This window comes from Ovis canadensis, chromosome 9 (genome assembly GCF_042477335.2).
Source record: "Ovis canadensis isolate MfBH-ARS-UI-01 breed Bighorn chromosome 9, ARS-UI_OviCan_v2, whole genome shotgun sequence".
NCBI lineage: Eukaryota > Metazoa > Chordata > Mammalia > Artiodactyla > Bovidae > Ovis > Ovis canadensis.
Genome location: NC_091253.1, coordinates 47,787,714 through 47,809,882, shown reverse-complemented (window position 1 = coordinate 47,809,882; position 22,169 = coordinate 47,787,714). Strand labels below are relative to the sequence as shown.

The following is a 22,169-nucleotide window of genomic DNA, read 5'->3' as shown; positions in this document are numbered from 1 at the left end:
CTCCAACACCACAGTTCAAAAGCTTCAATTCTTCGGTGCTCAGCTTTCTTTATATTACAACTCTCACATCCATAACTGACTACTGGGAAAACCATAGCTGTGACTAGACGGACTTTTGCTGGCAAAGTAATTTCTCTGCTTTTTAATATGCTATATAGGTTGGTCATAGGTTTTTTTCCCAGGAGCAAGTGTCTTTTAATTTCAAGGCTACAGTCACCATCTGCAGTGATTCTGGAGCCCCTCAAAATAAAGTCTGTCACAGTTTCCACTGTTTCCCCATCTATTTGCCATGAAGTGATGGGACCAGATGCCATGATCTTAGTTTTCTGAATGTTGACTTTAAGCCAACATCTCCTCTTTCACTTTCATCAAGAGGCTCTTTAGTTCTTCATCACTTTCTGCCATAAGGGTGGTGTCATCTGCATATCTGAGGTTATTGGTATTTCTCCCAGCAATCTTGATTCCAGCTTGTGCTTCATCCAGTCCAGTATTTCTCATGATGTACTCTGCATAGAAGTTAAATAAGCAGGGTGACAATATACAGTTTTGCTGTACTCCTTTCTCAATTTGGAACCAATCTGTTATTCCATGTCCAGTTCTAACTGTTGCTTCTTGACTTGCATAGAGATTTCTCAGGAGGCAGGTCAGGTGGTCTGTTATTCTTATCTCTTTAAGAATTTTCCAGTTTGTTGTGATTCACACAGTCAAAGGCTTTGGCATAGTCAATAAAGCAGGAAGAGACATTTTTCTGGAATTCTGTTGCTTATTCAATGATCCAACAGGTATTGGAAATTTGATCCCTGGTTCCTCTGTCTTTTCTAAATCCAACTTGAACATCTGGAAGTTCACGATTCACATACTGTTGAAGCCTGGCTTGGAGAATTTTGAACATTACGTTGCTAGCATTAGTGCAACTGTGTGGTAGTTTGAGCATTCTTTGGCATGGCCTTTCTTTGGGATTGGAATGAAAACTGACCTTTTCCAGTCCTGTGGCCACTGCTGTTTTCCAAATTTGCTGGCTTATTGAGGGCAGCACTTTCACAGCATCATCTTTTAGGATTTGAAATAGCTCACCTGGAATTCCATCATCTCTACTAGCTTTGTTCATAACGATGCTTCCTAAGGCTCACTTGACTTCGCATTGCAGGGTATCTGGCTCTAAGTGAGTGATCACACTATCCTGGTTATCTGGGTCATGGGGATCTTTTTTATGTAGTTCTGTGTATTCTTGCCACCTTTTCTTAATATTTTCTGTTTCTGTTAGGTCCATACCCTTTCTGTCATTTATTGTGCCCATCTTTGCATGAAATGTTCCCTTGGTAACTCAAATTTTCTTGAAGAGGTTGCTAGTCTTTCCCATTCTATTGTTTTCCTCTATTTTTTTGCACTGATCACTGAGGAAGGCTTTCTTATCTCTCAGTGCTAACTTTGGAACTCTGCGTTCCAATGGGTGTATCATTCCTTTTCTTCTGTGCCTTTAGCTTCATTTCTTTTCTCAGCTATTTGTAAGGTCTCCTCAGACAACCATCTTGCCTTTCTGCACTTTTTCCCTTGGGGATGCTCTTGATCACTGCCTCCTATACAATGTCACGAACCTCCGTCCATAGTTCTTCAGGCACTCTATCAGATCTAATCCCTTGAATCTGTTTGTCACTTCCACTGTATAAACATAAGGGATTTGATTTAGGTGATACCTGAATGGTCTCATGGTTTTCCCTACTTTCTTCAATTTAAGTCTGAATGTGGCAATAAACAGTTCATGACCTGAGCCACAGTCAGCTCCCAGTCTTGTTTCTGCTGACTGTAATAGAGCTTCTCCATCTTTGGCTGCAAAGAATATAATCAATCTGATTTCAGTTGACCATCTAGTGATGCCCATGTGTAGAGTCTTCTCCTGCGTTGTTGGAAGAGGGTGTTACGTTATACTAAGTACAAAAATATTACAAAGTATGCAAAATGCATACTTAATCACTGACATAACAATCATGGTAAAGTAATGTAATTTATGTGTTAAAACTTGCCAAAACTTTCAAAACATATATACTTAATACTAGTCAAGGGCAGGTATGCCAGGAGCTCCCCTCAGGGCTGCCTTCACAGCCCATGTAGTATGGAGTGTTCCTTTTTCCCTTACAGATACATCTGAGCTCCTGAAGCAGATATATGTCTCTGTTGGCAGTTAAGCTGTAAGATCCAGATGTAAGATTTTTTACTTAATCAAAAATATACTGATTAAGTGATAGGAGTTTACACCTATATTCTTTATCATCAAGCTCTGAAATTGATGCTAAGAGCAGTCCCAAAGATGCCTGGAGAGATGGAAGATTAATTAAATAAGGAAGTCCACATAAGCACTGCAAGTACATCACTCATTTGGACTCCAAATGTTCTGATATGACTGTTATTGAGTCATTCTTTATTACTGTTTCATAATGTTACAATCTAAATTCAAATAAAATGCAGCACGCAAATCTTTATCATTTTAAATATATCCACAAACTCAAAATATGCTGAATTTTGAAAATTCTCTCACCAACTATCAACTAAAAGGACAGTGGATTGCTTCCTGGATAAACTCTGAGGAAAAAAAAAATGCTGTCCCTCACTAAAAAGAAAGGAGCTATCAAAGCCACGAAAAGACATGGAGGAGCCTAAAATGCACGTTACTAAGACAGCGAGGCAATCTGAAAAGGCAAATTATGGTATGGGTCCAACCCTGAGATTCTAGAGGAGGAGGGAGGCCTGGACAGAGGGTGAGGACTGTGAGGGAGTGAGAGAGCTCTTCGTGACACCGAATGGTGGCTCCCCATCACCACACACTCGTCCAAGCCCACAGAGCGAACACAAGTGCAGCTGTGGACGGACACGGGGCAGCAGCTGCGTGTCCGCGCAGCTCAGTGACTGTCCCAGGCGTACCGCTCTGGCGAAGATGCTGCTGGTGTCGGGCAAGAGGTGTGTGGTGTGCAGGTCAGGTGGGGGAGGGCGCACAGGGAAGGGCCACTGCGATGGAAACTGCCCTGCATCACTTCTGCTGTGAACCTAAAACCGCTCTGAAAAACAGGATTTACTAACTTTAAAAAATGTATCCTTTTAATACCGATCTATTATTTCTATTCTTTCATTCATTGCTCTTGTTCTTATCCAAGGAATACTCAAGTAAGCTCTCTGAACACGAAGTTACATATTTAATTACTATATAATTTGTAGTAAAAATAAAAGAAAGATGGTACAACAAAGGCTTAAGGACTATAAGCCATTTACATGCAGCAAAATATTCCACACTCACTTGAAATCTCAAACTAGTAAAAAAAAGGGTGGGGGGGGGCATGTTGTTTGTACCATTACAGAAAGCATGAGAAGACACCGTACTCGTGGAGCCAGCAGAGTCAATCTCTGCTCACTGTGTCGGGACGCTGACGACTGTTTCTCTGTCTACTATGCGCAGGTGCGGCTCCTGTCTGAAACTCACAGTGGACAGAGAGGCGCAGGGGCTGCACGATGCTCAAAGCCACAGCCTAATGGTTCCTGTGAAGCAGTTTACAGAATATGAGCTGCCAAGTCACTGCTGCGGTGTGAAAGGTGAGATTAGAAAATGACTACCTTTACAGAGGCGCCTCAAAAACAAACACCCAAGTAACACTACCACAGAAAACGAACAAACAATAAAACAGAAGCAGTCCAAGATGTTAGTGGCTAGGCTGGGAATCTTCTTAAATCCAGTGAGAATTTAAAATCCGTGTTCCCCCCTCCTTACTCTCTGTCACATCTCCAGGCAGCTAGCTTTGTGCTCAGAACATAAAAGGCTTTGAAATGGAAATATCCATACTACGAGTTGCTCCTTGAAGAGCTCAGCCTGCAGTGGACTGCAGCCTTCTTCATTTTCTGATCCAACATTTGCCAATATCAACCCTTTCCTTCTTTTTATGCTGCTTTCAAGATGAAAAAACCTCTGTCTACGGTGGTTTAGGTTCAATTTCATAAAAACTAACAAAAAAGGCCAAAAAAGAAATGAGTCATTCTCTCAGACCCATCTGCAGATCCTATCACTTAGTGCTCTGATGTCACAGTAATGGCTTAGCTGTTATATGTCAAGGTAAATATTTCAAATAAAAGCTTTTTAAAAAAAGAAAGTATACTTGTTCAGATGACCTCTGTGGAAATAAAAACCACATGAGAAAACTAATGACAAAATAGCAAAGAAAACACAGATTTGAGATGACTGAATAAACCACTTAAAACAGTCAGGCATCAAAGCCTAGGCGACTGAACAGATTGCAGAGATTTCACAAACCACCCATGAATAGCCACAGAGAAAGGATGAGAAATACTCGCTCATGATCTCCCCCACATTCAGCCAATCACTGCCACGAGGCTAACAACTTCAGCCACACATTTGCCACTATTTTTGCTGACTTTTTTTTCTACCCTTGAATATTTCGTCTAAGAAACACTTGTATTCTTGTGTTCTTCTCACAAGTTTGTAATAAACATTTTATGCTAATTAATTAGGAAGTCAATCTCATGTAGAGTAAACTGAGGCCAAGACCTCTAACAAAATGATCTTTCGGGTAAGAAGCTTTGAAGTACTTCAGCAACTTGTAACAGAAAAGAATTTCATCACATTTATCATATCAAAAAGATTTCTGGAATAAAGTGTAACAGGGAGTTTATCTTGTCAAGTTAGAAAAACAAATAACAGCTGAAGAAGTTCAGAAATAAAAACAGTTTATAAAACACCAAGTTGAAAGTAAACTGGAAACAGGATGGTTCACTAAATACTACAATTATCTCCAGTTAAAACCAGTAACAAAAATTTACAAAACAGCAAGACTTGATCCCACTCCCAAACTTTCTTAAGCAGCAGCAACTATCTTCAAAGCTAATACTCAAAGGAGTACAAGAATGCCTGACTTAATCGAAGTGTTAGAGTCACTTGTCTTACACAGCCACTTGGAGCAGGACTCTGTTGCTGTGGCAGAGACTGTCTGCTGCTTACGTTTAAAAGACGACACACTGCTCAGCTTTCACTGAGCTCTTCGTACACTCCTCCTCCTCCTCAAGCAGTTTGCGCCCCCCTGTTTCAATAATGTTTAACTTTGGAGAAGACAATTACTTCAAAGACTGGTCATCTCTGAAAACCCAACAGCACACACAAGACAATGAACATCTAAGAATTTGGAGTATACATTACCAACTTTAAAATGTACTTAAATTAAAACCAGTCATGAAACCAAGTTATTTCCGAAGTGTGTTAAAGTCCCATTCCAAAGAAAAAATATCTCGCGCCCATTAATTCACAGTGAAATGAAGAAATCTCTAGTTTTCTAACGTTCTAGTTAGAAAAACTGAGTTTATACAGTGTAAAGTTGAACAAATACATCTGCTATTTAAGTTTCTCGCTTCACTTCACCTATAAGCACAATGTATGGCAGAGGACATGGAAGGAAAAAAGTGTTTAAAACATACCTTAATCACCTTGTCTACCTTCAGGTCTTCAAGAGATGGGTACAGAGACATTTTTGCAGGATTTTTCTAAAGAAAAACAACAACAAAAACAAATGTCTATGATTAAGTTCACTGAAATTTAAAGAGTACATGGAGCCAGCAGCATACACATAAACATGTGTAAGTCGTTTAACACAAGATTTAAATTGCAAAACAATAAATATGACCATCTAGCTATACTAAAAATTGCTGACTGATGGTTGCCAACTACCTTTCTCTCAAGCTACATCCATTACAAATGTTAAAACTTCCCTGAATAAAAAATCCCTTCATTTCTATAGTTTAGAAAATCAAAGAACAATTATGTGGCTCATCTAGTTTACACAAACAAGGGCTTAGCAACTTAGCGAGAATTATATCCTTCTAACAAAAATCTGCAACAGCTGATACATGTTGTCTATGTACAAAACCTCATTATTACAAAAAATATATATACACACACACATTATGTAAGTATACATATAAAATAATACACACCATAGGAGACGTGAATGAAATAGAGGACGAATAAAAGGGAAAGGAATTTTTATAAACATATTGTTCAATGACTTTTAGTGACCATGAATTGCTTTTTGTAGTGATTTAAAACAAAAGTCTCAAAGTATTACAGGCATATATACTCCAAAACTTTGTTTAAGTATTTTGAGATGAATACTTCCTTGAAGCCCAACAAAACAGAACATATTCTAAATTGGTATAGGGGTTGATACTCTTACTGCCTCCCAATGAAAACCCACCCACAATTGGCTGCTCTGTGAAGATGGAGACAGGCCCTTTAAATGCTGCTCTTCTCCAGCTGGGAAGATGCTAAGCTTTGTCAACGGGGAAGCTGGAGGTACAGTGAGAAGAAAGGGTGCTTTCTTCCAGCTTTCAGGGTCCTCTTCCAGCCAGGCCACTGCAGGGAGCAGCAGCGACAGTCCCCAGCACTGCTGAGCAGGCTCCCAGTACAGGGGCACCAACAGCACTCCCCATGCCCTTCCCCATTCACTTCTGGGATCCACTCAGTCGATGATGTTCTGGGTGACTGTTCACTTTCTAACGTATGAATAATGCTGCTAATAATGCTAACAAGCATTTACACCCCAGTTTTTATATAAACACATAATGTTCAACTGTCTTCATACACAGCTAAGAGTAGAACTGCTAGGTTATATGGTGACTCTGTATTTAACTTTTTGAGGAACTGGTTTCTGAAGTGACTGCACTATTTTACATTCCCACCAACACGTGTGAGGGTTCCAATTTTTCCCTAACTTGGCCAATACAATACCGTTGTCCCTCAGTTTCTGCAGGGCACTGGTTCTAAGAGCCTCCCCTGCATACACGGAACTCTTTGGATGCGCAAGTCCCTTTATATAAAAGGGCTCATACACACTTGCTATTGTCGTTCTTTCCAATTACAGCCATCTGGGTGGATGTGCAGCAGCACTTCATTGTAGATTTGATTCCTAATTCCTTAATTAATAACTAAGGATACTGAGCATCTTTCATAAACCTAGATGGCCAATCTGTATATCTTCTCTGAAGAAACATCTATTTAAATCCTTTGCCTATGTATTCCTTTTTCTTGCCTAGCCGCCCTGGAATAGCACCTCTAATAAAACGCTGAAGAGAAGTAGCATGATACAGTTTTGAAGAGGAGACTAGGGCCTCGGTTTGTGAATAAAATGCAAATTCTTGAAAAAGCACAATCAAATATGTCTTAACTCTATTAACCCAGGAAAACAAAACAGTTATCTTTTGTGTCTCCAAAGATCAGTTCTCTAGAAGTTTTCTCCTTAATCACATTTTATTGACACTTTCAACCATTGTATCAACATCATAAACAAAATCATTCTAAATTTACTGAAACTAATGTTAACTAGCAATCCAGGCGTTAGTTCTATTCTTGGTTCTGCCACTGGTCACCTACAAGATCCCTTTTTTTTTTTTTTTCCCCATGAAAAATAAACTGGATGAATGGTTTAAAACTCAGAGTAGTTTTCTAAAAAATTTTTCCCCATAGAAGCTTTTCTTCAAATATTAACTGATGTTGTCTGAACAGCTCGGAGGTCACTCGTTACTCCCCCTCCCATCAACACACACACAGTCAAGCCTAGAAAAGATACAGCATCTTTAAAAAAAGCAGCAAGTATCACCCCAACTTACACTCTTTAAGCAGTCAGTTTAAGTAAGCTGACCTTAAATCTCACTACTCTGATAAAATACAAAGGATTCCTCAATCATTTTACCTGAAACGATTTTTGTGGTCTCATCTCATCCAATTTCATTCTAAGCATTACAATGTTCCAGTCCCACACTACGCTCCATTTCCCACTCTGGTTATGTGCTTCTGTGCCTCAGTATCTTTGTAAAAGCTTTGTCTTCTCCCTGGAATGTCCTTCCAGGGCTTTTCCATCACAGTCTTAGTCAAGAGCCTCTTCTGTGAGGTCACCTTTGATGACCTAAGTCTGACATTTCTCTCAGTTCAGCAGTTTCCCTCTGCCTTTCAGTATAGCCATTTTTATGTTTAACTCTGGCTACTTGAGATCAAGGACCACATTTGTCTAACACAATGCCTTCTTCTGACAAAAAAACAAATGTTTATTAAATATTTTAGACAATATCATCAAAATAAGGGAGAGCAAAATAATTGCCTTATAAGTCTACTCCTTCATTGGGTTTTGTTTTTTTTTTTTGCTATGCAGCTTATAGGATCTCAGTTCCCCAACCAGGGACTGCACCTGGGCCACAGCCATGAAAATCCAGGATCCCAACCACCAGGCCAGCAGGGAATTCCCAACAAGTCCACTATTTTGAACAACACTATTAACAGCTTTCCATGAGAACAATAAATTCTTGCACTATTTCTCTGAATCACTTGTATGGTGTATTTAAAACTTTGACCTAATGCGAAGTGTGAAAAACACTCAGACCTCTGTGAAGAACCACAAAGCTACTGTATATCCTTTCAATTATGGTTGGAATTTCAGAATGACCACTAATGAGATTTAAGAGGATTCTGAAAATACCTGCATTACATCAGTGTCAAAATTCTCACTTCCCTCTCACTTAGGACTCTATCAGATAAACACTACACTGTACCAAGTGAAGAAAGGAGTCTGGGTCCAGGCCTTCCCTTCAGCTGCCTGGGGAACCAGGCGGAGGGGAGCTAAGCTCTCACTGCTCCAGGCATCAGCAGGCACATCCCTCTGCATCGACTCCAGCCATCACAACATTCCTCGCTGTGACAACATGGCTTCACTAGTCTAACTCCTGGAAGAACTGGTGCTCCTCACTGACCCCAGCCCAGATCTGGCCCACCCTGTGCTTTCTGCAGCCGCTTTGAATCTCTCTGTGCTGTGTTCAAGGCCTCTGTACCCCTGTGCATCCCACTGTCGTAGTTCGTCGTGTCCAACTCTTTGCGACCCCATGGACTGCAGCACCCCAGGCTTCCCTGTCCTTCACCATCTCCCAGAGCTTGCTCAAACTCATGTCGATTGAATCGGTGATGCCATCCAACCATCTCATCTTCTGTCGTCCCCTTCTCCTGCCTTCAATCTTTCCCAGCATCAAGGTCTTTTCCAATGAGCTGGCTCTTCACATCAGGTGGCCAAAGTACTGGAGCTTCAGCATCAGCCCTTCCAATGAATACTGAGTGTTGATTTCCTTTAGGATTGACTGGTTTGATCTTCTTGCTGTCCAAGGGACTCTCAAGACAGTCTTCTAAAGCACTGGCCCCCAATTTGGATTCTAAGACTGGTTCCAAATAGGAAAAGGAGTACGTCAAGGCTGTATACTGTCACCCTGCTTATTTAACTTATATGCAGAGTACATCATGAGAAACGCTGGACTGGAAGAAACACAAGCTGGAATCAAGATTGCCGGGAGAAATATCAATAACTTCAGATACGCAGATGACACCACCTTTATGGCAGAAAGTGAAGAGGAACTAAAAAGCCTCTTGATGAGAGTGAAAAAGTTGGCTTACAGCTCAACATCCAGAAAACGAAGATGATGGCATCTGGTCCCATCACTTCATGGCAAATAGATGGGGAAACAGTGGAAACAGTGTCAGACTTTATTTTGGGGGGCTCCAAAATCACTGCAGATGGTGACTGCAGCCATGAAATTAAAAGACGCTTACTCCTTGGAAGGAAAGCTATGATCAATCTAGATAGCATATTCAAAAGCAGAGACATTACTTTGCCAACAAAGGTCCGTCTAGTCAAGGCTATAGTTTTTCCAGTAGTCATGTATGGATGTGAGAGTTGGACTGTGAAGAAGGCTGAGCGCCGAAGAATTGAAGCTTTTGAACTGTGGTGTTGGAGAAGACTCTTGAGAGTCCCTTGGACTGCAAGGAGATCCAACCAGTCCATTCTGAAGGAGATCAGCCCTGGGATTTCTTTGGAAGGAATGATGCTAAAGCTGAAACTCCAGTACTTTGGCCACCTCATGCGAAGAGTTGACTCATTGGAAAAGAATTTGATGCTGGGAGGGATTGGGGGCAGGAGGAGAAGGGGCAACAGAGGATGAGATGGCTGGATGGCATCACGGACTCGATGCATGGAGAAGGGGTGACAGAGGATGAGATGGCTGGATGGCATCACGGACTCGATGGATGTGAGTCTGAGTGAACTCCGGGAGTTGGTGATGGACAGAGAGGCCTGGCGTGCTGCGATTCATGGGGTCGCAAAGAGCCAGACACGACTGAGCAACTGAACTGAAGAACCTTCTCAATGCTTGGAACAGTCTCAGGGTTTTTCCAGAACATCTAAAGACAAAAAATACTTGACGATTCTGCCTCAGCATTAAGATTTCTGACCTCTACCTTCTCAGGGCAATGTTGCAGTAACTTCCTTTAAATATGCACACAGACCAAACACCTCAAGGACTCAAATACCATAGCGGTTTATCTGTGATCATCTTTCTAGCTGCGATGCTTTGATTCTTGAAGTAGGAAACATGCTGGTAAAGTCATCTATTTGGCATCGCCTAAAATGGCAGTACTCATCATTTTCTGAGTTACTGACTCACTCCTTCCCTCAAATCACCCACTATAACTGGTCTCCCCTTTGACTTCCCATGCAGGCAGTCTGGGTTCAATGCCTGGTCAGGACACTAGATTCCACAAGCAGCAACTAAAACATTCTGAGTGCTGCAACTAAGACCCAGCACAGCCAAATAAATAAAAATAAAAATTTTTAAACTTTGCGATCATTTAAAAGTTAAAACAATACTTGTCTACTTGTTTAGTCTTAAGTTGTTTTTTAAGAAATCTTAGGATGATGAAATTTCAGGATTGCAGAACCACTTATCTTAAAAAAAAAAAAACAAAAAAACAGCACAACACATCAGGTGCCCCGGTTTTTGTAGCTGCCACCAGGGACATCCCAAGAGCCAGGCTCTGGTGGCAAGACGTCTGTTCACGGGTCCCAGGAGGACTGCAAGTGCTCCTACGGATGAGGAACAGGCAACCGGGCTGGAGAGCGGCTGTCATGATGGACACCCGGAAGGGACGGAACCCACACGACACACTCACCCCAAAGGCAGCTTCAGGTATCCAGGGAGACCCTAACTGAGTGCCCCATCACTGACAAGCCAAGAGTGGGCTGTGTCTATGAGGAGGACAACAGGGCTTTCAGGTGGTCCCGGCTGCACCCAGGTGCAACCCCGTGATGGTCTAACTGTGAAACCCATTCCAAGTTGGTGCTCCATCAGCTGACCTCCTGAGAAAACAGTTCTTCACAGGCTCTCTCCAGGGCACAGTGTAAAGATAGCAGACTGAACACACCCTAGACTCTTCAGAAGAGATCTATTACCTGATCTTCATAGCTGTGGCCTGAGAGCAAGCGGGCTGCTAATTAAATATACACCCAGGGGCTATAATTCTCTCCAAAGACTGGAAGGGCCAGCAGGCCCCATCTCTGCATCTCCCTCTGCCCCATCCGAGGTAGCCAGTGTCTCTGATAAAGGACCCAGTGCCAAGGCAGTTGTCTGCCACCCACAGGGAACATCCCTGGACAGCCTCGCTCTGGAAGTCAGCAGGGCTTGTCTTCCTCAGCTCAACAGGACTGCAGCAAACAAAGACACAGCTAACGGGCTCTCCTGCCAGGCTCAGTGCAGAGGGAACATTTGTATACTTTAAAAGCTACTGCCTGAGAGCCTGGGTCTGGCTTCACATCAACCTGAATTTAGGTGCTGACTGGGATCCTCCTCTTTGGGCCAGTGACAGACCCTGGCACAGCCTCAGCTACTGAGAGCCAAAAGCAATAAAGTAGGCTGCTTGGAAAATTAAAAGGGTATGAGACACAACAAGGTATAAGTGCAGGGCTAAATGAGAAAGCTCATCTCCTCTATGAGACTAGTCATTCAAGATCAGATGGGGTGCCTGTTTTATGTAAACAAAGGGTGTCAAGAAAAATGAAGAAACAAAATAACAGAATCCAAACAAAAGACCAAGATAAAGCCTCAATAAAAAAATTGAGCTTCCCAGATGACACTACTGGTAAAGAACCTGCCTGCCAATGCAGGAGACGTAAGAAACCCGGGTTGATCCCTGGGTCAGGAAGATCCCCTGGAGGAGGGAATGGCAATCCACTCCAGTAATGGCAATCCACTTCTTGCCTGGAGAATCCCATGGACAGAGGTCACAAAGAGTCAGACATGACTGAAGGGACTTAGTACACACAAGTGATTTACCCGATACAGTTTTAAGTTACAATAGAGGCTAAGTTCAGGAGAACAATATATGAACAAAGAATTTCAAAAGATACAGAAAATGTAAGCAAGCAGAAATCTTAAAACTAAAAAATATGAAAACTGAAAAAACATGACAGAGGGTTCACCAGCAGACTAGAGGAAGCAGAATGCAGGAAGAAATGAGCCTGAAGAAGAGAAGATACAAACCAGTGGACAGGGCAGTGCAGGTCAGAGCAGCAGAAAGAAGAAAGGATGAAAACAGCTGAGAGGACTTACGAGACACCACCACGCCACCAACATTCGCAGTAAGGGTTTTGGAAGGAAAAGAGGCAAAAAATTTGAAGAAATAATGGCTGAAAGTTTCCCTAACTTGAGGAAAGAAACAGACATTCAGATCCAGAAGCTCAGGGAGTTCCAAAAAGAGATGAAGACACCCACACCATGACATGTTGTAACTCAAACGTCAAGACGAGTAAAGAATCTTAGAAACTAACAAGAGAACAACTTGTTACGCACAAGAGAACCCCCAAAAGACTCTAAGCAGTTCATCAGCAGAAACTCCAGGACAGAAGGGACTAACAGCTGAAAGAACACTCCACCCAGAAAAGTCCTTCAGATCTGGAGGTGAGGTAAAGAATTTCCCAGACAAGCAAATAAGGGAGTTTATCACCACTAGACCAGCCTCAGGAGAAATTTTAAAGAGATTTAAGTTGAAACAAAAAGATGCTAATTAGTAACAGGAAAACAAAGTTTAAATCCCAATGGTAAAAGTAAATATAGAAAATTCAGAATAGCCTAAAGTTATAAAGATAGTGGACTAATTACTTATAAAGCTAGAATAACCACTGAAGACACACACACAAAACACCTATAGCTACACTCATTTGTTAAGGGCAACACAGATAAAAGGATGTAAACTGTGACATCAAAAGCATAAAGGGGGGGGGGGCGCCGCTGTAAAATGCAGTGAGAAGAATCCCACCTTGCCACTTTTACTCAATACACTACTAGACGTCCTAGCCAGAACAACTAGGCAAGCAAAAGTTAGAAAAGACACCCTTCCAAAAGGAAGGGAAGAAGTAAAACTGTTACTATTTATATTATGGATATGAAGAAAACCTAAGATTCACCAAAAAACTATTAGAACTAATAAAATCAGTAAAGCTGCAAGATACAAAATCAATACACAAAACCGTTGGCATTTCTATACACTAAAAATACACTATCAGAAAGAGAAATTGAGAAAACAATTCCACTTACAATTGCATCAAACAGAGGTATCAATTTAAATAAGGAGCTGAAAGACCTGTACACTAATCCAATTAAAAACTAGGCAGAGGAGCTGGACAGACATTTTCACAAAGACAGCCAACAGATATATGAAAAGGTGTTCAACACCATCAGGGAAATGCAAATCAAAACCACAACGAGGTATCACCTCACAGCACAGGAAACAATTGAAATGCTCTATAGAAAAGTAGCCCAAAGTACTACCATAGTAAAAAACCTGCTTAAGGTCCTCAAACATCTTGTCTGCTTTAAGGCGAGTGCAGAGAAAAAGAGCAAGCCGAGCAGTTGGCAATAAAAGGGAAATTTATTAGAGGAAAAAGAGAGGGTGACTGGCTCTTAAGGAGAACCAGCGTCCTCCCTTTCTGACGGGGTCCTTCTTATACCCCACCAATGAAAAATTCTCTGAAGGGATGGTTAATTGTTAGCCTGTAATTGAGTCCTGTGGTCACGTAGCTGAAGGTCTGGAATCTGGTGGTCTCACAGCTTTAAGAAGATAGGTGCCCGTGAGAAAACAGATGCCATTTGGGCAATTTGGTCAGTCTCATGGATCACCGTGATTTTAATCTTTGTTTGCGAGGTAGCCATAATGAGCCATCTCATCAATGAGACCCCATGTGAGCCCTATCATCTTCAATTTCTAAGTCCATAAAGATAACCTGGAAATCTTGTTAAGAACAGAGATTGGGTCCTAGACCCAGAAACTGAAACAGTAAGTCTGAAACAGAGTCCAGAAATCTGCCCTTTAACCCTCTTGTGCTGCTGCTAAGTCGCTTCAGTCATGTCTGACTCTGTGTGACCCCACAGACGGCAGCCCACCAGGCTCCCCCGTCCCTGGGATTCTCCAGGCAAGAACACTGGAGTGAGTTGCCATTTCCTTCTCCAATGCATGAAAGTGGAAAGTGAAAGTGAAGTCGCTCAGTCATGTCTGACTCTTTGTGACCCGATGGACTGCAGCCCACCAGGCTCCTCCATCCATGGGATTTTCCAGGCAAGAGTACTGGAGTAGGGTGCCACTGCCTTCTCCGTTAACCCTCTGTATCAGGGTCCAATGGATACAATTTAAAATTAAGATTTTTTTTCTCAGAAGTTCTACTTCAAGATTTTTATTCTTTCTTAGGAATAAGGGAAGGAGAAAGGAATTGGCGCCTACCTATTCAAGGCTACAAGACCACTGGATTCCAGACCTCCAGCTACATGATCACAGGACTCAGCTAAAAATTAACCATCCCTTCAGACAATTCTTCATTGGCAGGGTGTAAGAAAGACCCCATTAGAAAGGGAGGACACTGGACTTCCTTAAAGGCCAGTCACCCTTTTCCCTCTAATAAATTTCCTTCTCTTGCCTGACTGCCAGGCTCACTTTTTTCTCCACATGCGCCTTACAACAGCAAGGCAGAGAAATTTTTAAAACTTTGTTGCACTGACTATTTTAATTGGTGTTTATAAAAGTATAAGTGAAAATTCTCTGATAATACAGAAATAGACGGTCATCCCCACAAAATTCCACACACAAAAATTCTCTGCAAATATAAATTGTCATCCCCACAAAAAATATTGCTTTTTGACAACGCAGGTACAAAAGTTACCAGACAGTAATGTTAGAACCTATTAGAAATGGATATGAAATCTAAAACCAGTAACGTGTTTTGATAACCAACTGCAGGAAGAACTAAACGCACCAACAAGCTGTGTTAGAAATGTGACTGAAATCTGGAAGAGTATTTATAAAACGTGTTCTCTCTCAACTTTATGGAAGACATCTGATGAGCAATTAGTTGTCCTCAGAGACAATGCCATTTCATCTACATATACCTTCAAATGCTACAAAAATTTAGAATAAGATTTTGGGGTTCTTATGTTCAAGTTGATTCATACAATGAATCATACAATCATACATTCCAGGTGACTCCAGATGGTGTCAAGGAACACAGTTTGATGCAAAGTCTTCCACAGCTATGTTTCTAAACCTGGCAAATCACCAAATCAGAAGTATTTGAGCACTAGTTAAAAATACAGACACAGATTTCATGAAAGGGCTTAGGAATTTAGGAATTCTTTCAATAAATATCCAAGGAGATTGTTATGATAAGCCATTGAGAAATATGGTCATATGACATCTCTTCTAAATAGAATAACTTTTTACCCATTTCCCACCCACTGAACAGACAAAAATACAAAGTCTGACAATGCTCTCTGGTAATGAGGCTTTGAGAAACACGTATATTACTGGTAAAAGTATAAAGTAGTACAATTTCCATAAAGAGTGAGTTTGCAGTATCTACCAAAACTGTAAATGCAGATACTCTCCAACCCACAAATACCACTTCAGGTTTTAGTCTATAAATATATCTACATACAAAAAGCAACATATGTAGAATTTTATTCCCTGAAGCACCAACTGTAATAGCAAAATTCTTGAAACAAAGGAGGAAGTACTAAACAGACAAGATAGTGAAAGAGATCCAAAATAGTATCACTAACTGGAAAAAATACAGCCCTATTCAGGCCAGTATGTAAAGCACGCTCAAATTTGTGATAAAATAAGGGGGAATGAACAACCAGAAAAGAAAACACAAACTAAAACCAAAGCTAGCAGAAGTAAGTAGCAGAGATGAGAACAGAGATAAATGAAATAGAGAACAGAAAAAATAAATTAAAATTATTGAAACCTAAATTTGGTTCTACAAAAAGATCAACAAAATTGACAAACCTTTAGCTAAATGGACTAAGGGAAAAAAAATATATGTTAAAATGAACTGTTTCTACAGAAATAAAACAGACTATATAAAGAGTGCACTATGAACAAATGGACACTAAAAAACTGAATAACCTAGACGAAATGGACAAATTCTTAGAAACACAAAACCTACTAAGAATCACAAGGAAGCAGAAAATCTGAATAGGCCCAGTAACTAGTGAAGAGACTGAATCAGTAGTCAAGTCTCTCAACAAAGAAAAACCCTGGATCTGATGGCATCTTTGGTGAACTCTACTAAATACATAAAAGAGGATTGGTATAAATCCTCAAAATTTTGCTAACCGTTGAAGAAGGAACACTTTCATTCTATGAGGACAGGATTACCCTGATACCAAAGCCAGACAACTACAAACCAATATGAACACTGATGCAATCCTCAACAAAATACTAACAAACAGAACTTAACAGCATATTAAACAGATTAGACACTTCTTAACAAATAGGATTCATTATCGGGAGAGAAAGTTAGTCCAACATATAAGAACTGTTCAAAGCAATACATCATATCAAGATAATGAAGCGGAAAAAAAAAACACAATCATCTCATTGATACATAAAAAGCACTTGGCAAAATTCAGCACTTTTTATGATAAAGACACAACAGGCATAGAAGAAAGCAAGGGGCACATAATAAAAGCCATATAATGCAAAACCCTCAGCAAATGTTATACTCAAAGGTGAAAGATTAATTATTTTTCCTCTGGGATCATGAACAAGGCAAGAATGCCCACTTTCAACACTACTCTTCCACATTACTCTTCTAGCCAGAGCAATTAGGTAAGAAAAAGAAATAAAAGATATCCAGATTAGAAAAGAAGTAAGTGTTAAGTGTTAGTCGCTCAGTCGTGCCCGACTCTTTGTGACTCCATGGACTGCAGGCCACCAGGCTCCTGTGTCCATGAGACTTTCCAGGCAAGGATACTGGAGTGGGTTCCCATTTCCTTCTCTGAAAAGAAGTAAAATTATCTACATTTTCAGATATGACCTTATATGCTTAGAGTTTAGCAAACCTTAACAACTCCATAAAAAAGCATTAGAACTAATAAATTCACCAATGAAACAGGATAGTCAGGGTACAAAAATCAATTGCAATTCTACACATAAATAGTGAACAATCAGGAAAAAACAGAGACAATTCCATTTTCAAGAGCATCAAAAATAATAAACTACTTAGGAATTTATTTAATCAAGGAAGTAAAAAACTTGTACAATGGAAACCACAAAACACTGCTGAAAGAAATTAAAACCAATTGTAGAAATAAAACTGGAGAACTTGCATGTCCTGATTTCAAAACTTACTATAAAGCTATGGTCTTCAAAATGGTATAGTACTGGCACAAAGACAAACAGAGACCAATGGAAGAGATAGCCTAAAATAAACCCTCATATACATGGTCAAATGATCTCTGACAAGGGTCTAAAGACCATTCAATGGAAAAAAACAATCTTTACAACAAATGGCACTGGGAAAACTGGAAAGCCACACACAGAAGAATGATGATGGACCCTTATCTAACACCATATAAATATATATGTGTGTGCATACATATATATATAAACTCAAAATGGATGAAAGATCTACACCTAAGACCTAAAACAATAAAACTCTTAGAAGAAAACATGGGACAAAACATTCCTGACATTCAATTTGAAAATGATTTCTTGGACGTGATACCAAAGGAACAGGTCACAAAAGAAAAAACTGACATACTGGACTTCATGAAAACTAAAAAACTTTTTGTGTCAAAGAATGTTATCAATAGCATAAAAAGGTAACTCATCGAATGGGTAAAAATATTTGTAAATCATATCTGATAAGTGACTAATACCCAGAATATTTAGAGAAGTCCTAAAACAACAAAAACAAAATTGGCAAAGAACATGAATAATCATTCCTCCAAAGAATATAGAGGAAAAGGCAACAATCACAAGAAAGGATGCTCAACATCATTAATCATTCAGCTCAGTTCAGTTCAGTCGCTCAGTCGTGTCCGACTCTTTGTAACCCCATGAATCACAGCACACCAGGCCTCCCTGTCCATCACCAACTCCCGGAGTTCACTCAGACTCACGTCCACCGAGTCAGTGATGCCATCCAGCCATCTCATCCTCAGTGGTCCCCTTCTCCTCCTGCCCCCAATCCCTCCCAGCATCAAAGTCTTTTCCAACGAGTCAACTCTCCACATGAGGTAGCCAAAGCACTGGAGTTTCAGCTTTAGCATCATTCCTTCCAAAGAAATCCCAGAGCTGATCTCCTTCAGAATGGACTGGTTGGATCTCCTTGCAGTCCAAGGGACTCTCAAGAGTCTTCTCCAACACCACAGTTCAAAAGCTTCAATTCTTCAGCGCTCAGCTTTCTTCACAGTCCAACTCTCACATCCATCCATGACTGCTGGAAAAACCATAGCCTTGACTAGACGGACCTTAGTCCACAAAGTAATGTCTCTGCTTTTGAATATGCTATCTAGGTTGGTCCTAACTTTTCTTCCAAGGAGTAAGTGTCTTTTAATTTCATGGCTGCAATCACCATCTGCAGTGATTTTTGGAGCCCCCAAAATAAAGTCTGACACTGTTTCCATTGTTTCTCCATTTATTTCCTTTGGACTAATCATTACAGAAATGCAAATCAAAACTATGAGATACACCTCACATCCACAAGAGTGACAACTACCCAAAAAAACCAAACAAGTTTTGGTGAGGATGTGGAAAATTTAGAACTCTTAATTTGCTGTTTGTAGGAATGTAAAATGGTGTGTGTTCACATGTGCGTGTTCAGCTGCTCGGTCGTGTCTGACTCTTTGCAACCCATGGACTGTAGCCCACCAGGCTCCTCTGTCCATGGGATTCTCCAGGCCAGAATACTGGAGTGGGTTGCCCTTCCTTACTCCAGGGGATCTTCCGACCCAGGGATGGAACCCAGGTCTCCTGCACTGGCAGGCAGACTCTTTACTACTGAATCCCCTGGGCACAGGTGCTATAAAAACAGTAATAGAAGACCCCCCCCCCCAAATTAGTTCAACCTCGGAAGCAACCTAAGTGTCCATCAACAGATGAATGGATAGCAAAATGTGGTATAACTGTGTGTATAAATGTATGCCCGCGCACACATACACAACGGAATTTTACCCTGCCTTAAAATGGAAGGAGATTCTGCAATATATAACATGAATGAACTTTGAAAACATTACACTAAGTGAAATAAACCAAATATAAAAAAGACAAACACCCTGATCCCACTTACATGAGGTTGCTGCACTAGTCAAAATCATGAGAGACACAAAGTACCAAAATGGTTGCCAGGGGCTGGGAGGAGGACAGAATGGGGCATTACTGTTTAATGAGAACAAGATGAAAAGAGCTGAGGGAATGGACAGTGGTGACGGTTGCATGACAACGTCAGTATATTTAATACCTCTGAACTGTACACTTTAAAATGGTTAAGATGGTAATGTTACATGCACTTGTGATGCCTGCTGTTTAGTCACCAAGTTGTGTCCTTTATCGCAATTAAAAAAAGAGAAGTAACAGAAGGGGGGAAATATATATTTGTAAGGTATAAAATATCCCTATAAAGATACCTAAGAAATGCAAAACAGCTGTTTCCTACAGTAAGAGAATTTGGCTGGCTAGAGGACCTTGAAGGAAGGGAACAGTACACACTACGTACTCTGTTTTTCTTTACTTAAATGTTGAGTCACGTTAACTGATTACTTCCTCAAAGCCTAAATAAATACACAAAAAAAATCTTGGCAGCACTTGGAAACATTAATAATTGCGAATATATCTATTACTACATATAACAGTTGCAGGGGTGGGAATCTTTTTAGAGACTTTTGGCATTTGCTATCTAAAAGAGACTTTTGGCATTTGCTATCTAAAAGTACCTAAATCCGGCAAAAACAGGAAAAAATATAGTTGAGTCATGCTCAATTTAGGGAACTGTTTATTGAAAAGTAGGTTCAACCGCCGACTATTAGTAAATGCTTCCTCTTTTAGTCACGATTTTCACATCCTTTCTTAAAATGCCCAAACATAACGAAAAATTAATGCTGCCAAAGTTAAATATGTACTATAGCAGGATGACTATTTCCTGAACCTATTAAAAGACATTCCCTTATTTTAATTCTGTAGCACAATCTGATTTATAATGTTTACATACCATTTAAAGAACAAAAGTTTGTAGAATTAAGTTGGTAACACAGCAAATGAAAACACACATTTTTACTGTTTGCCCTCAACCTAAAACAGAAAAACTTAAAGGAACAGACAAACTTAAAACTGACCATTTATATACATTTGAGACACAGCTAACCAGCCTGTGGCTCTTCTTCCCTGTAATTTTCCTTTTTAGCCAGAACTTTTTCTCCTCGAAACACTGGATGTTATGAGTTTGGTAAACCAAACCTACTTCCTAGGAAGTGCACACGATATTCAAAATAACAGTAAATGTACATGATATTAAAAATAACAGTAAATGGGTGTGCGGACCACATACACAACACAGACTAGATAAACCTAGACATTTCTTTTTAAAATCGGCATCATACAAGACTCCACGATGAAATAAGCCCGTTTTGGTGAAAGGGGAAACTTTCCGTATCTGTAAGTTTCCGCCTTCCCGTGATTATAGGGAAATCCTGCAAGGAAAGCTCGGAAGGCTCCGAAAGGCGAGCCCTCTAGGAACATTTCCTGCCGCGCTCACCCAGCCGGGAGCTCTTCCTTTCCTCCAACTTCTCCACAAACTAGCGCCGCGAGCAGCCTCCCCACCCCCTTCCAGAAAGTCAAGGCTGCGCCTGCCGAACACCTCCCTCCAACTCCGGACGTTCGGACGCGGCCGCCGCCGCCGCCGCCGCCGCCGAGGGCGACTCCGCACACAGGGATCGCGGCACCGGGACCAGAGCCGGAGGGTGCCCCCGCACCGGCCGCGGGCCCACCCAACACGAACAAAAAGAGTCGCGGCGGATGGGGGGCTGCCTGCATCGTCCCCGGCCGGGCCTCAGGCTCCCTCCCCGCCCCTCTCTCCGGACGGGGACCCCGAATCCCGCAAGGCCGCGGGCGGGCAGAGGGGCGCCGTCGCGCAAACTTACGCCCCCGGGCCGGCTGGGCGCCCCGAGGGGCACGGAGCGGAGCCCACTGAGGAAAGGCCGCCGCCGAAATGCCCTCCGCCCAGCGGCCCCGAGTCCCCCAGGTTTCCCGCTCCTCGTCCCCGCGCCCAGGACGCCGCGCGAGCGTCCCCCGGTGCCCCCCAGGGCTGCTCACCGAGACCGCTGAGACCCGCTCTCCGCCGCCGGTCACTGGCTCGGACTTCTGAAACCCAAAGGGAGGAGGGCGGCGCGCTCCCGAGGACCGCCCGCGCCGCGCGTCACCGCGCCGCCCCCGCCTTCCGCCCGCGCAGGCGTGCGGCGCCCGGTCAGGTGACCCGGTCCCCATGGTAACAGGGCGGGGGGCGGCTCTCACCTCCTGCCGCTCTAGCCCACCTGCTCGTCTCTCCCCACAGCTCCTGCACTTCGGCCCTGTGCCACCCGCCTAGTGTTGTTCACCTCCGCACATGCTCACTTGGTTCCCATCACCTCCAACACAGAGTCCTGAGAACCTGTCGTTCGGCGATTTCCTGGCCAGCCTTAGACTTCCACCACACTCACAGGCTGTTAAACATTCCTCCCACTAACCCTCCCGGACTCCTGCCTTCTTGGCGCTACAACATTTCTCTTTGGTTTTTATTACTCTTTGTCTATTTGATCTAAGTTTGCTGGTTGTTGAAGGTTATGTGTCGTAGTGCACAAAAGTAATACCTGTATCCTAATCAAAAACTGAAAAACTATTAGGAACTGTCCTAAGAACATAAGGTATGCTGCTGCTGCCAAGTCGCGTCAGTCATGTCCGACTCTGTGCGACCCCATAGACGGCAGCCCACCAGGCTCCTCTGTCCTTGGGA

The 22,169-nt window shown here is 41.9% G+C and overlaps 1 protein-coding gene across 2 annotated transcripts in view; it reads right to left on the bottom strand.

Annotated features, from left to right (window-relative positions):
* SDCBP (syndecan binding protein) overlaps positions 1–21,874 on the bottom strand; it is a 33,414-nt gene extending 11,540 nt beyond the window's left edge. The window contains exons 1-2 of one of the 2 annotated variants that reach the window (XM_069600077.1): positions 21,494–21,874; positions 5,467–5,532 (exon numbers count right to left, since the gene is read on the bottom strand). In XM_069600077.1, the coding sequence (XP_069456178.1) occupies positions 5,467–5,532; positions 21,494–21,664 (237 nt within the window). In that variant the 5' untranslated portion in view covers positions 21,665–21,874. The remainder of the gene's footprint in view (positions 1–5,466; positions 5,533–21,493) is intronic. The other variant, XM_069600078.1, reaches the window with a different exon arrangement.
* Positions 21,875–22,169: the final 295 nt, after the last annotated feature.